General features: G+C 35.1%; 2 protein-coding genes across 16 annotated transcripts; both read right to left on the reverse strand.

The window, feature by feature from the left end:
* Positions 1 to 2,105: 2,105 nt before the first annotated feature.
* On the reverse strand, positions 2,106 to 6,961 carry LOC105783451 (subtilisin-like protease SBT3.6). 15 transcript variants are annotated; one of them, XM_052626775.1, is made up of 11 exons: positions 6,881 to 6,961; positions 6,457 to 6,548; positions 5,954 to 6,051; positions 5,703 to 5,858; positions 5,507 to 5,618; positions 4,356 to 4,899; positions 4,077 to 4,174; positions 3,746 to 3,985; positions 3,542 to 3,656; positions 3,248 to 3,470; positions 2,106 to 3,162 (listed from the first exon to the last, which is right to left on the reverse strand). In XM_052626775.1, exons 1-11 carry the CDS (start codon positions 6,935 to 6,937, stop codon positions 2,591 to 2,593), a joined length of 2,307 nt encoding a protein of 768 aa, XP_052482735.1. In that variant the 5' UTR covers positions 6,938 to 6,961; the 3' UTR covers positions 2,106 to 2,590. The 15 variants fall into 15 exon arrangements, with proteins under 15 accessions (XP_052482735.1, XP_052482733.1, XP_052482740.1 ...); XM_052626773.1 differs by having other exon boundaries at positions 5,954 to 6,081; positions 6,881 to 6,952; XM_052626780.1 differs by having other exon boundaries at positions 5,954 to 5,998; positions 6,881 to 6,921.
* Positions 6,962 to 8,450: 1,489 nt separating this feature from the next.
* LOC105783604 (D-ribulose kinase) lies at positions 8,451 to 13,952 on the reverse strand. The gene is given in 10 exon segments (XM_012609162.2): positions 8,451 to 8,947; positions 9,043 to 9,112; positions 9,541 to 9,818; positions 10,082 to 10,170; positions 10,467 to 10,514; positions 10,517 to 10,598; positions 10,717 to 10,969; positions 11,079 to 11,218; positions 13,338 to 13,579; positions 13,798 to 13,952. Coding segments are annotated over 10 exon segments (1,461 nt in total). The 5' UTR covers positions 13,865 to 13,952; the 3' UTR covers positions 8,451 to 8,755.
* Positions 13,953 to 14,624: the final 672 nt, after the last annotated feature.

Here is a 14,624-nt window from a genome sequence, read left to right on the forward strand (position 1 = left end):
AAATAGCAATAAGACAATGGCAAAATAATGGAAAAACTACAATTGTTTTTTTGCAAAGTTGGTCCAGACTGGGGCCGGGAGCAAAAAAAGCTTACTCGAGGCTCGACCTATTTTCTAAATAAGTCTTATTTTTTTCCAAACCCATTTTTTAGACATATATTTTTATCCAAATCCTCTCACTTTCCGAGCGGGCCTTCGAGAAAGTCAATGTTTGACTTGAATTGTGAGTACTTTAACATAAATGCACAAATAATAATACATTTACGAATTATTATAATGAATGATAAAAAAACTAAAACAAGTGAGATTTAAATCGAAATAAACTCTAGAATGACGACAACTTTTTTAATTAAAAAGTTATTAATTTTGCCATAAAACAAAGTTTCAATGAAAATAGAAAATTTAAATACAAATACGATGAGATGAGATGAATAATACTAGATTATCTCAATATACTAATAATAATTATTTATGTATTTTTTTTTAAATCTAATTCAACTGTAAAAGTATCTAAAAGTTTTTAAGTTGATACAATGCTTAGAACTACACATAACTAAAGTTGTTCATGGGCCGGATTGGGTCCTAACAAAATTCTAGGCCCGATTGATAAGCCTGGGCCCAGCCTTGCCCGACCGTGTTAATTTTATTTTTTATCTAAAAAAATTTAAAAACATAATATTTCAAAAACACTGAAAATATTAAAATAAATGTTTACCAACAAATTGAAAATCATTTTTAAAAAAGTCTTTATACTTAAATAATATGTGTAATTTAACAAGCAAATACCTAAAAAAATAATAGCAAGATTAATATTAAAATAAGAGTTATACAATATCCAAACAATAACAACAAAATAGTAACAACATAAAAGTGAAATTGTAGCAAAATAGTGAAAAAAAAATAGAAAAACAACAGTAAAACAGTGGTAAAACAACAATAAAACAACAATTTTTTTTACAAATTCGAGCTGGGCTAGGTCCGAGGTCAAAAAACCTTACTTGAGGCTAGAAAACCTTACTTTAAGGCCCGACCCATTTTCTAAACGGGTCTTATTTTTTTGCCCAAGCTCATTTGTTGAGTTTATATTTTTTCTAAAATCCTCCCACTTTTTGAAAACCAGCTCATTTGTTGAGTTTATATTTTTTCTAAAATCCTCCCACTTTTTGAGCGACCTTTTGGGTTAGGCTATGGACAAGTCTACCCACAACTTAACTCAACCCTTAAATGGAAAGATAGGCGCACTTCAATATATACTCAAACTCACGTCCTTCTACACTACAATAATACCAACACTAATTAAATTAAAACTCAATCGAAAATTATCCATCTACTTTTAATTGAAACATTTGGTATCTTATTTTATTTTTTTGAACCTTTTAGATGTAGCTTATTCCATGAGTCCATGAAACATGCAATTTGCAATCACACTTAAATTCATGTGATTTTTTTGAAAAAATAAATCTTAAAACAAATTTAATTATAATAAATATCTAAATTATTATAAATTCTCCTTACATCAAATATTTAATTATTTTAAAAATTATAAATATATTTGTATTTGTAAGTACAAATATACACTCCAATTAATAAATCACCCTTAACCATTATAAAATATAATTCAAATCTAAATTAAAATAAATTTAGATAGAATTAACACAAAATAATATTAAACTAACTAAAATTTAAATTGTAAACTTACATATATATATAATTTACTCACTATATAATTCAAAATTAAAAATAAAAATTATGGTTAATTGAGTCTTAGCTTTAACTAGTATTGATAATATTGTCAGTACAATAGGACGTAGGTTCGAATGCGTTGAAGCGCATTATACTCTTATTTTATCAAAAAGAACAAATATGATAACCTATAATGAAATAAATTATGAACTTCAATCTTACCATTAACTCAGGCTTGAATGAGTTGGTTGTTTACCAAATTTTGAACAAACCAGTGACTAATATAATATCTCAATTAAACTTAAACATGCCATACCTAATTTTGTTTTTATTTCTAATCTTTTTCCACCAAACAAATAAACATTTAGTCTCAAAGATGAAAACAAAATCCTCAAATTTGTACTCAATACTACTAATACATATAGCTAATTTGGGTTTAAAATACTAAACAATCTAAAATTTAATATATCATACAATGAACTAGCTAGGAGGGAAGCATAATTCAAGAATGTCAGGACCCACAATCCATACATAGTCTTTTCACCCTTATCTAATTTGGGTGCTTAGCTACTTTATCATCACTCACATAAAGGCCACTACCTAGTTTTTGCAACATGTTCAATGCATCAAATCCAAAAAGAAAAGTCTCTCCCATTTGTCATTGAGCACATGTACATTAACTCCCTTGGCTCAATGACCCTCATCCACAAACTCACAATGGACCCCTATAATGGTAAAAAAGGAACCACCATTTAACTTTGTTGCCTTGTGTGTGTGCTTTGAATCTGATACATCAAGTACATTTTCAAAGATTGCAGCAACCAGACAAAGTAACTATTATATTTGATTTACCAAGTTTATTTGTTCATTGATGCAGATTTTTAGCTATGGCATTGGCATCTCTAAGTCATGTTTCTGAGTACAAGTGATTGTTAATGACAATTCTAACAACCACAGGAATTCTTACTACATGAATGCCATCTTCCCAGTATAGGTTTCCGAACGAGTATCTTCCTTGAACTTTTAGTTGAGAACAAAAGGTTACCTTGAACTTCAGCTTCTTTGTTGTTGAATTGAATGTCAAAATCCATGGCTCGACACTCACGTCAATGCCTGCGGGAGCTTGAATGCGGGCTACATAAATGGAGTTCACTGGACCGACATTTGTAACGGTTCTTGAGACGGTCATACGTTGCTTAAGCTCAGGTAATGTTATAGAAGGCAAATTTAGATTTCGGAGGAACTTGACTGATTTATGACATGGGGTGTGAACCCTAGTCATTAACCTGATGGCAGTGCTGTTATAACCCATTGCATAAAGGAAGCAGACATAATCTGAGGGTTTAATGTCATAAATGAGACCTGGGTCTAGAGCTTTATTTGGATCTACATTGCCACCTCCATAATCAAATGGGTCAGCTTGCTTGTGGGGTGCTCCCTCAGCTACTGTATTTTGGCCATATTCATCCTTCATAGAAGCTTCTCGAACCGAAAAAGAAAAAAAGAATGTTGCATTAACAAGTTTTAAAAGCAAACCAGAACTAAAAAAATTATGTTTTATTACCTGTTGTTACTAGTGCAGACTTAATTGCTGCAGGGCTCCACTTGGGATGGATTCCTTTGAGAAGTGCAACAATGCCGGATATATGGGGACAAGCCATGGAAGTTCCCGAATCAAGTTTAAAGTTAAATGGAGATGCTTTAGTTTGAGGAGAATTGAGTAGCTTGGATGAAGCAGCAGGTGACCAGGAGGCCAATATATCAACTCCTGGAGCAGCAATGTCTGGCTGAACAATGCATTGACATATGTTAAAACAGAAGGCTATGTAACTTCTCTATGGAAAAAGACTGCTAATACCTTCAACACTGATGGTGAAAGGGAACTAGGTCCTCGTGATGAAAAATACGCTATTTCTGGGGCTAGCTGTTGTCCGATAACCGTCTTTGAGAAGCTGAACTTGACGACTGGCTTTCTGTTACATGAAAGAGTTCATTAATATATCAGAGACCTTCTGATGGAATCTCAAGATATAGGGTTCAACTCATATCTGATGCAAATGACCTGCTTGCAGCCATGTAAGTCAGCAGAGATGTCCCAGCTTCAAAGTCCACTTGGACACAGGGAAAACTCCATGGACAAGAGACATCTTTAGTAGGAAACTGTGCAAATATAACTCCTGCACCCTTGAGCTCAAGTACAGATTTCGAAGCAATGGCAGCCGACCTCTGCCACCGAGATTGGAAACAAAGAATTACTTTACCTCTTGCTAGAGTGGCATTCAGAGTTTCCAAATCACAACTTCTGCAAAAGTAAACAATACCAAAATATTTAATCGTAGTCCGTATCTAGATCGCAAAGATTCATGTGACAAGAACCTAAGTACCAGTCTTACCCTGCACTGGTTCCATCAATATTAGTGGCTGCAATATCTGCTCCATATACAATAGGATGAAACTTGTTCAAGCCCCTTCCTGTATAGAAAGACTGGCCCTGTATGAAAAACGTAAAAGTCATAGCTAAATAAACAAAGAATACAATTGTACTTTTCTATCAATGACTTGCAATTTAGAATCGAATATCTACCAGTAGATGGTAGTTCCATCACGAGCAAAACATGTCAGTAAAACCTTGCAAAATTTTTTTGATCATTGAGAAGAAAATTATGAATTACCACTACAGTTTGGTTGTTCCCCAGGGTGATCACTGCAGGGAAATCTCGATCAATAGTGCTTGCAGCAACAGTCATAACCCAAGGAGCAGTATTAATGACAGTTTGAGGATAAGGACCAGTGTTGCCTGCAGAGCATACAACAGATATTCCTCTTGCTACAGCGTGGAAAGAACCAATAGCCAGCGCATCATCAACGTAAGTTGAAAGTGGAGGTGGTGAGCCCAAAGATGCCGAAATAATATCCACACCATCAAAGATAGCATCATCAATTGCGGCAAGAAGGTCAGCTGAGCTACAGCCACCAGTAGCCCAACAAACTTTGTAGATAGCTAACCATGATGAAGGAGCACCTCCTCTGGCTATTCCTTGGGCTAGTCCCCTAAAGTTTGCATTTTTTACTTCAGCACCACTTGCAGTAGATGAGGTGTGAGTACCATGGCCCACAGCATCTCGAGGAGACAAGAACTCAACCCCATCACTTGGGGAAAGCTTTCCAAATTCAGCTTCATACCCTTTAATGTACCAACGTGCACCGATAATTTTCCTGCTTCAAATACCCTAGAGTTAGATACCTTATACTTCAGCCAACCAGAACACCAAACACAACACACAGTTCATTTGAACTTCGAAATGTTCCCTTTTAACAAATTTATTAGATATTACTTTGACAATGAACTTTGAAAAATAAAAGAAAATTTGGTCTTGATACATAAGCTATATGAATTCGGCAGCATAGTACTAACAATGGAATAGTAATTGTCAACAGACAGCAGGTCTTCATAAACTTAAGCCAAATATGGCATCAAACTGCATTCATTCTTGAAAATCTGGGACTAAACAAATGTGAAAAAGAAAGGAGATTGCTCCTTAATAAAGGAATATTAATGGATTCTTGTAAATTTTAACCTGAAACATACTGCAAGTGTTAAGAAGTAAATTCTCCTATTTTGAAACTCATTAGATAAAAATTCCAGTGGTAACCCCTAAATTCAAGAGTGGACAGATATGAATTCCTTATGTTTATTTCAAATTATTCAACAAGTTGTTGCCTGCAACATGATGCACATAATCTTGACATTGATTTGATAAAGGATAGCAAAAAAAAATGTTAGAGCAAGAAATGGTAAGAGTATTGATCAAAGCAATTATACCTATTGCAATGCGAACGGTTAAATCTGTTTCCTTCCTGGCATATCCCTTTCCATCGAGATGGAAACTTTCCCATGCCATCATCTCTGAAGCTTTCGGACTCAGGCCATATACCTTCTCAGGAAAAAATGTATGATTAATGTCAAATTCCTAGAACAACAAAGTTATATAGCTTTCAAAAAGAAGTTGTAGGCTGACCAGTATCCATGACACCAATAATAGTCCCCAAGCCTGAATGGCCTTCTGAAAGAATACCATCCACAATTTGAGGCTTTACTTGCAGGAAATCCCAGCTTCTAGTAGTGTGCAGGTTTAGGATTCTATTTGGAACTACATGAACAACTCCGGGGACATCTGCATAGGCGACAAAAAAACCATCTAAAAGACTAGTTTGAGATAAATATGAAGGAGAAAAAAACAGAGTTTACAGTTCACCAACATTGTTACACCTGCAATAAGCTTAGCTTGAGACTGACTGAGGACTGCAGCAAACCCTGAAAACCCATGTTTGTAGCTGTATAAAATGGATTCCTTGGCAGATTCTTTGCTGTGTTCAATTGAGATCATGGCAGTTTTACTATTTTCCATGTTCCAATCAACTTGTCAAAAACAAAATTTGTTTATTCTTGTAAGCGGAAGTACTAACAGAACCAAGACACATTTCCTTCTTGAATGATATAATTAAGGATAAAGCTGTACCAATGGAATATAAGTGTATGCATATTTATAGCAAATCAAATCTTATTTATCAGTAATGGACTTTTTGCTACTAGTTCCATAATTGAACAACTTTTCACTATAAAATGAGTTAGCTAGCTCGAGATCTAGCATATCAACCACCTATACGCCATAGGTTATGGGGTCGATTCAAACCATAATATGAATAAAGATACAGAAAAGAAAAGCTATTGAATAACTAGTGGTGATTGGTGAAGAGAGTTGAAATTGAAACCTTCCAAGAATGTCTGAAAGAATCTGATGATGAGAATCTTCCAGTAGATTTGGCTCATCAGTGTGTCTCTCCCCCATATATACAATATAAACCTGTGAAAAACAAAAAAAAAACGAAGATTCTTATATTAAAGGCAAAGAATGATGATGAAGTGAAGCAAGAAACAAATAATGAAGAAAAACCCACATTGCTGGAAGCAAGCCCGAGAAGAAACAATGAACATAACAAAGCGATCAAAACAACACACGGCCATGAAGAAGGAAAAGAAGCCATAAGAGAGAAAAAGGAATATGATAATCAAAGAGAGAAGGGAATGAAAGAAGATTTACAGTACACAGTGATTTATATGATGAGCTTCTTGCTAGGTAAAAGTTGAGAATTTGATCGTATATAGACAAAGCATTGCGGGGACCGCATTTGATACCTGTTCCACTGCACTGCTACCGCCATTTACGATTAAAAGGCGCTTTGGGTGCTCCATGGATCAGTCGTTTGTCCGATTATGGCCATTGTTTTGTTTGCAATCTTCAGTGTCATCATGATTTGGAGACTGAGGGTCTAATTACGGTTTTAGTCCCTCTATTATATCAATTTGAGATTTAATTTTATGCTGTTTTAATATATGGTTTTGGTCCCTCTATTTTACTATATATGTTTGGGGTTTGTGGACAGTGGGGAATCTATAAATAATTTTATGAGGGGCTGAAATTGAATTATAAACTTTTGAGAGGTCAAAATATAATTTTATCATGTATTAGTTTATGATTTCATCATTTTTAAAAAGGACTAAACATTTTTTTTTCATTTTTGGGGGGACATGGCTCCTACCTACCCCTTTGCATTTCCCCTTATTCATGGATGTCTCTCTCAACAAAATGTCCGCTGGGCGAAGCCAAAATTTTGCTTAAAGTGGTTGAATTCGAATTATAAATTTCTAAGAGAGCTAAAAATGTAATTTAGCCATTGTATTGATGTAAAATCTTACAATTTTCAAGGGATTAAACTATAAATTTTATTTTTGGAGAGGGCATAATTTAATTTAATTTAAAATTTTAAGAGGGTCCAAAATATGATTTTACGATTATTAACTTAAAACTTTGCAAATACTCAAGGACTAAACTGATCATATTATCACCTTAACATGTTAATCAATTTAAAGTTGAGGATTAAATTATATCAAATTGAAATAAAAGATTAAATCTAAAATTTTAACATAGTTAAGGGACTACAACTATAATAAGAGCAAGACAAAGTTTGTGTGTGTGCTGTTTTTTTCTTCGTTTTAAGTTGAAATTTCGTAGTGGAAGAAGAAACGTTGACTTAATTTTGGTTGGCTGCATATTTTAGTAAACGAAAGGAGTTATGATGATATTTGATAGAAAATTTTGATTTAATAGATTAATGTTTTACTTATCAAAAAAATTGTTTTTAATTTTATATAATATAAATTATTAGAATATTACATTTTTCATTTCTAAGGGTATAACTGTTATACCCTATCCAAATTCGACATAGATTTTTAGCATTAGTGGCGTTTGGATTAAAAACGCCGCAAAGCTAAAATATTAACGATGTTTTTGCAAAAATGATGCAAAAAATAAAACAATAACAGCGCTTTTTCATAAACGCCGCCAAAGGTAAAGTAAGAGCGGCGCTTTTTACTTATATCGTGAGTATACCATACTCTATTATACATTATCTTTGTATTAATCACTAGTCTTTTTCTTGGCTTTCACAAAATTTGATTCCTTTATTTTCATAATATCATTACTAAGTCCAAATTGATAACGCCATTAGTTGTTGACGTTAAAGAGATGGCATAGGATTCTTTTACTATCATTTGATTACACAATCCGAGCTAAAAGAAAATTCAATCAACCACATTCAACTAATAATAAATTTATATGTCAGTTGACTATTTAAGAATGTTTTAAAAAAAATTCATATCATCACTTTAAGATAATAGTATTATCATTTTGGATCGAGTCATAACATTATAAAAGTAGAGGCACCAAATTATATCAAATTAAAATAAAAGGACTAAAACCAGAATTAGACCTTTTTATCGCCAAGCATTGATCAATCACAGAATGATGTCTCAAGTTCATTGCTTTGGCATGTACCAGGTTTTCTTGGTAAAACAGGTAGCTGAAATTACCTTGACATGGCTCCTAAAATACAAAAGAGGGAATGAGATGAAGAAATTAAAACTGATTATACAATGCTAAATAGGCACATAATCATAAACTTAATTCACCAAAAATAATGACTCTATACACACTCACTAGCCACACTGTATCTATTGGCAACCCTTCAAAGCCAACAATGCAGCTCCATAGGCAGCCTCGGTTTGAGTTGCTCGACTCACAGGTAGACCAAGTACTCTCTCTCGAATCTTTGTCCATTTTTCGTTCTTTGCACCGCCTCCGGCGGTGAACACTTCATCGACTTGGGTCGCGCCTAGATCCTTCAACAACATGTATGCCTTTGCCTAATGTATATCTCACCAAATTAAGGTGCAATTTAGAGTTAGCTTTCATCTGTACTAGCAAATAGAATGTTGAACAAGGAGCTATCTCTTTATACCTCTATACGGGCGATGGATTCCAAAATGCCATGCAAGTACTCCACGTCACTTTCTGGTCGTGGATGTAACCTGAACAAAATCGAAAACTCGATAGCATTTTGATCCAAACGCAATGTTTGTAAAAGCTATGTTGATCTCTGACTCTTCCTTTTTTTTCTTTAAGTGTCCATGTACAATGTATACCCGTACATGGGTGTGGGGATATAACTCTCTAAGACCCTCCAAATATAAGGAATAACTTAGAAAACTAAAAATACCTGTGTAAGATATATATCCTTATCCAACACTGACACACCCGAGTCCAAATAACATGGTTCCCCCTCTTCCATGTTCCAAACAAGCATTTTCACAATTCACCTAATGAATATGCCAGTCACTAGATTTCTTATGCAGTCAACTAACTTCAAAATCCTCAACAGTTCTCAATAACGCATTGTTATCGAGAACTGTAGAGTATCCTATAACAATGTTCTAATGTGGCGAGAGAGATTAAATACCTAGGCTCCATCTTCGGATTTGCCACGGGAAACCTCTCTCCAACTGATTTTAGGGGATAGTAGTCTAAGGGAGAGGCCTCCATGGGATTAATATGTTCACTCAGTTTTTCCAATTGCTCATCACTGAAATTTTCCTTTAAAACTGCTCCGCCAGTATTCGAAGCTCCTCCGACAAGCCACTTATCGTCAAGGCGATGACTGTACACTCCGTATCTTGCATCCTCTATCCTAGTAGTACTTAGTAGTTTAATTGCAAGGGTTGAACCCAAAGAGGTAACCTACATAAAAATAATAACCAAAATTACTGTTGAGGTCCCCAAAAAACAGCTGCAAAATGCACCATGGCAGTCAATAGACAAGAGCCTTATAATTTTACAAACAGAATTATAGCAGAAAGATGCTTGTCTATAGTTACTTTGGCAATAATGAACCCCATATGACACAGCCTGATGAATATAAGTATGACAACCACAAACAAAGACGCTTCCCATTTCCTGATAAAACACAAACTAAAGTGTAAGTCCGAAAAAAAAATACAAACCGCTTTCCCTGGTTTTGTTGCTCGTGCTGCAAGAAAGGCAGCTATGCTATCAGTGGTCCCGGTACATACAATACAATCTTCTGAAAAACCTGCTATGAAAGTGTTAGTAAAATATTAATGGCAGTTTCAGCAGCTTAGGCAGGTTTAACTTGCAATCAAAGAATCAACAGCAATCAGAACAAATAAATATAAAACTCAGAGCTATCATCACTTCATAATGCTTAACTCTTTTACAGGTGCTAAATCTCAAATTGAACTATTCCCAATGTAAATGCAAAATCTTACATTCTGAGGAGTGAAAAGTATAATGCTTAAACCCCGAAATTTCCTGCCCTTTGAACCATCTAGGAGGCACAGAAAGATATTTAATGGAACAAATTCATACCAAATTGTGTTCTAATATCGCCTTTCAAATGGCCGATTGAAGTTCCCGCGCCTTGACCATAGGTAAAAGTTGAGCATAAGGCTGAGATAACAACCAATCTGGATAGGAGTCAGCTTCGGGATCATAACCAACCTAGACACACATGAAGCAATATCTTAGCCATTTATTGCTTAAATTTGTTCTAGCCTGTAGATTACCAGTTAGGAATCAAAATCCTATACAGTGACTAACGAGTTATTGCATGCAAGACCTTCAGAGCGTTGTTATAATCAGAAACTCCAAGCTGACCATGAAGAAGCCACAACAACCAATCAGCTTGGTGTAATAACATTGTGGATTTTTTATCTGAATCGTCATTGTTCCACCATGAAACAAGCTTGCACAGAGTAGATGAACCAGAGCACACTGTATGGTTTATAGGAGCGATGGACTTTACCAATGGTAAAGCGTCAGGACAACTCTCATTGTAGAGGTAAGGTCTGGCTAATGGTTCTCCTGTTTTGCTGCAGGTGATAAAATTCATACACCATATTGAAATTCAATCCAGTAATTGAGGAGGAAAATGCCACATAGATCAGCAAATGGTAATGTTTAGTTCTTTTAGATAATAACCTGTCGATGATCAGCGTAGTGGCAGAAGTCCCATCAAGAGAGATGGAAGCGACAAGAGGCCGGAGATGAACCGGAACATCTTCAAGCAATGAGAAAAGAGTTGTTTTCCATGACAGCGCCCAATCCAGGGAGTCTTCCTTCTTTCTAGACAAAGAGAAACAGCTTCATCAAATATGATCACAAATCCAAATTTTCGAACTCTTAAACACATGCAATTTGTAAGGAACAATTTAAATCATCCAAGCAACTTAAAACTAGCGTGAAACATTATATCAAGGGTTTTTTTTCTTTTAATTCTTACCATGTAATTAGGGTACTCTCTTTTCCTTCAGCATGAATTGTCCCTTGCTTGTCAATCAAAGCATACCTAGCACCAGATGTACCGAAATCCATTCCAAGATAAAGCCTCTCACTAGCTTGAAAACCCATTTCTTGATTCTCAATCTTACATCCAACAACCATAGTTCTCAGCTTTACTGATTTCTCTACACTCTTCTCCCATGGATGAATTCGTACATTCAACTTCCTTGAACTACAACATCCTGGAGAAAGGGTGCAAACGATTACTCAATCAACCCTTGGCAATATACATCATGTTATATACGCCGTTTAAATCAGTGAATGACCAGTGGACCCGAATTTTATGGATGTCAAAGAGCTACTACTACTAAAATAAACAACTTACAAAAACTTTACAGTGACATCTTAATATGCAGAACATACACGAATTAAGAGAGACTTGAGAAAATGCACCATGGCAGTCAATAGACAAGAGCCTTATAATTTTACAAACAGAATTATAGCAGAAAGATGCTTGTCTATAGTTACTTTGGCAATAATGAACCCCATATGACACAGCCTGATGAATATAAGTATGACAACCACAAACAAAGACGCTTCCCATTTCCTGATAAAACACAAACTAAAGTGTAAGTCCGAAAAAAAAATACAAACCGCTTTCCCTGGTTTTGTTGCTCGTGCTGCAAGAAAGGCAGCTATGCTATCAGTGGTCCCGGTACATACAATACAATCTTCTGAAAAACCTGCTATGAAAGTGTTAGTAAAATATTAATGGCAGTTTCAGCAGCTTAGGGCAGGTTTAACTTGCAATCAAAGAATCAACAGCAATCAGAACAAATAAATATAAAACTCAGAGCTATCATCACTTCATAATGCTTAACTCTTTTACAGGTGCTAAATCTCAAATTGAACTATTCCCAATGTAAATGCAAAATCTTACATTCTGAGGAGTGAAAAGTATAATGCTTAAACCCCGAAATTTCCTGCCCTTTGAACCATCTAGGGAGGCACAGAAAGATATTTAATGGAACAAATTCATACCAAATTGTGTTCTAATATCGCCTTTCAAATGGCCGATTGAAGTTCCCGGCGCCTTGACCATAGGTAAAAGTTGAGCATAAGGCTGAGATAACAACCAATCTGGATAGGAGTCAGCTTCGGGATCATAACCAACCTAGACACACATGAAGCAATATCTTAGCCATTTATTGCTTAAATTTGTTCTAGCCTGTAGATTACCAGTTAGGAATCAAAATCCTATACAGTGACTAACGAGTTATTGCATGCAAGACCTTCAGAGCGTTGTTATAATCAGAAACTCCAAGCTGACCATGAAGAAGCCACAACAACCAATCAGCTTGGTGTAATAACATTGTGGATTTTTTATCTGAATCGTCATTGTTCCACCATGAAACAAGCTTGCACAGAGTAGATGAACCAGAGCACACTGTATGGTTTATAGGAGCGATGGACTTTACCAATGGTAAAGCGTCAGGACAACTCTCATTGTAGAGGTAAGGTCTGGCTAATGGTTCTCCTGTTTTGCTGCAGGTGATAAAATTCATACACCATATTGAAATTCAATCCAGTAATTGAGGAGGAAAATGCCACATAGATCAGCAAATGGTAATGTTTAGTTCTTTTAGATAATAACCTGTCGATGATCAGCGTAGTGGCAGAAGTCCCATCAAGAGAGATGGAAGCGACAAGAGGCCGGAGATGAACCGGAACATCTTCAAGCAATGAGAAAAGAGTTGTTTTCCATGACAGCGCCCAATCCAGGGAGTCTTCCTTCTTTCTAGACAAAGAGAAACAGCTTCATCAAATATGATCACAAATCCAAATTTTCGAACTCTTAAACACATGCAATTTGTAAGGAACAATTTAAATCATCCAAGCAACTTAAAAACTAGCGTGAAACATTATATCAAGGGTTTTTTTTTTCTTTTTAATTCTTACCATGTAATTAGGGTACTCTCTCTTTCCTTCAGCATGAATTGTCCCTTGCTTGTCAATCAAAGCATACCTAGCACCAGATGTACCGAAATCCATTCCAAGATAAAGCCTCTCACTAGCTTGAAAACCCATTTCTTGATTCTCAATCTTACATCCAACAACCATAGTTCTCAGCTTTACTGATTTCTCTACACTCTTCTCCCATGGATGAATTCGTACATTCAACTTCCTTGAACTACAACATCCTGGAGAAAGGGTGCAAACGATTACTCAATCAACCCTTGGCAATATACATCATGTTATATACGCCGTTTAAATCAGTGAATGACCAGTGGACCCGAATTTTATGGATGTCAAAGAGCTACTACTACTAAAATAAACAACTTACAAAAACTTTACAGTGACATCTTAATATGCAGAACATACACGAATTAAGAGAGACTTGAGAGAGAAAAAAAAATACCTGGTTTTGGGGACAATGGATAAAGCAGGATGGAGAGGGTGGATGAATGGTTAATAGAGCCAAGCATCTTTTGGCACCTTTGTTGTGTTGCCTTTCCTGTCTTTCACACTGTGAGCTTGTAACGGATAATGGGGAAATTTATTGAATACCGTTGTTGGAACTTGGATTATTGGACTGATTGATTATGTGTGCTTTAAGCTCCACCCTTTAATTGGACTGGGCTAGATAAACAGGCTTGGCCCACTTTGGTCCAATTCATTGTTTTCTCATTGATTGAGTCTTAACTCGATTGGCATAGATATTATTGTCAATACAGTAAGATATGTGTTCAAGTGCACTGAAGCACATTATCATCTTATTTATGGGTTGGGGAGAGGCTATGAGTAGTTGACACAATGCTTAGAACTATCTATTGCCCTTCCCAACCCATAAATAGGAGGATAATACGCTTCAACGCACTTGAACCCACTCCTGCATTGACAATAATGTTCATGCCAATTAAACTAAGATTCAATCAACTTTTTTTATTTTTTTTAATATATATTTTTAAGTTATTTTCACAAGTTTATTTATAAATATTTGCTTTTATACTATAAATATTAAAACTAATTATGAATCAAATAAAAAATTTAATTTAGTTTAAATAATAGTTGGTTTTAATCTTGTGAATCGAAAAACTAATCGAACCGAACATATTTAAGTAATAATTAAATTGAAACCAAATTAAATTTAAGTAATTGATTTTTGTATTTTTCTCAATCTATTATAAACCTTTGAAATTATATATATTTCCTAGTTTTCAAAACATACTCTTTTTTTTTGCTAAC

This window comes from Gossypium raimondii, chromosome 13, assembly GCF_025698545.1.
Source record: "Gossypium raimondii isolate GPD5lz chromosome 13, ASM2569854v1, whole genome shotgun sequence".
In the NCBI taxonomy this organism is placed as follows: Eukaryota; Viridiplantae; Streptophyta; class Magnoliopsida; order Malvales; family Malvaceae; genus Gossypium; species Gossypium raimondii.

What these genes read in the sequence shown, in the direction of transcription:
- LOC105783451 (XM_052626772.1), bottom strand. Translation starts at nt 6,729, where the DNA reads ATGGCTTCTTTTCCTTCTTCATGGCCGTGTGTTGTTTTGATCGCTTTG. An exon ending in TCAAGCTAAGCTTATTGCAG is followed by an intron (nt 5,859 to 5,953) that starts GTGTAACAATGT and finishes TCGCCTATGCAG; the next exon opens with ATGTCCCCGGAGTTGTTCAT. An exon ending in ATTGATGGAACCAGTGCAGG is followed by an intron (nt 3,986 to 4,076) that starts GTAAGACTGGTA and finishes TTACTTTTGCAG; the next exon opens with AAGTTGTGATTTGGAAACTC.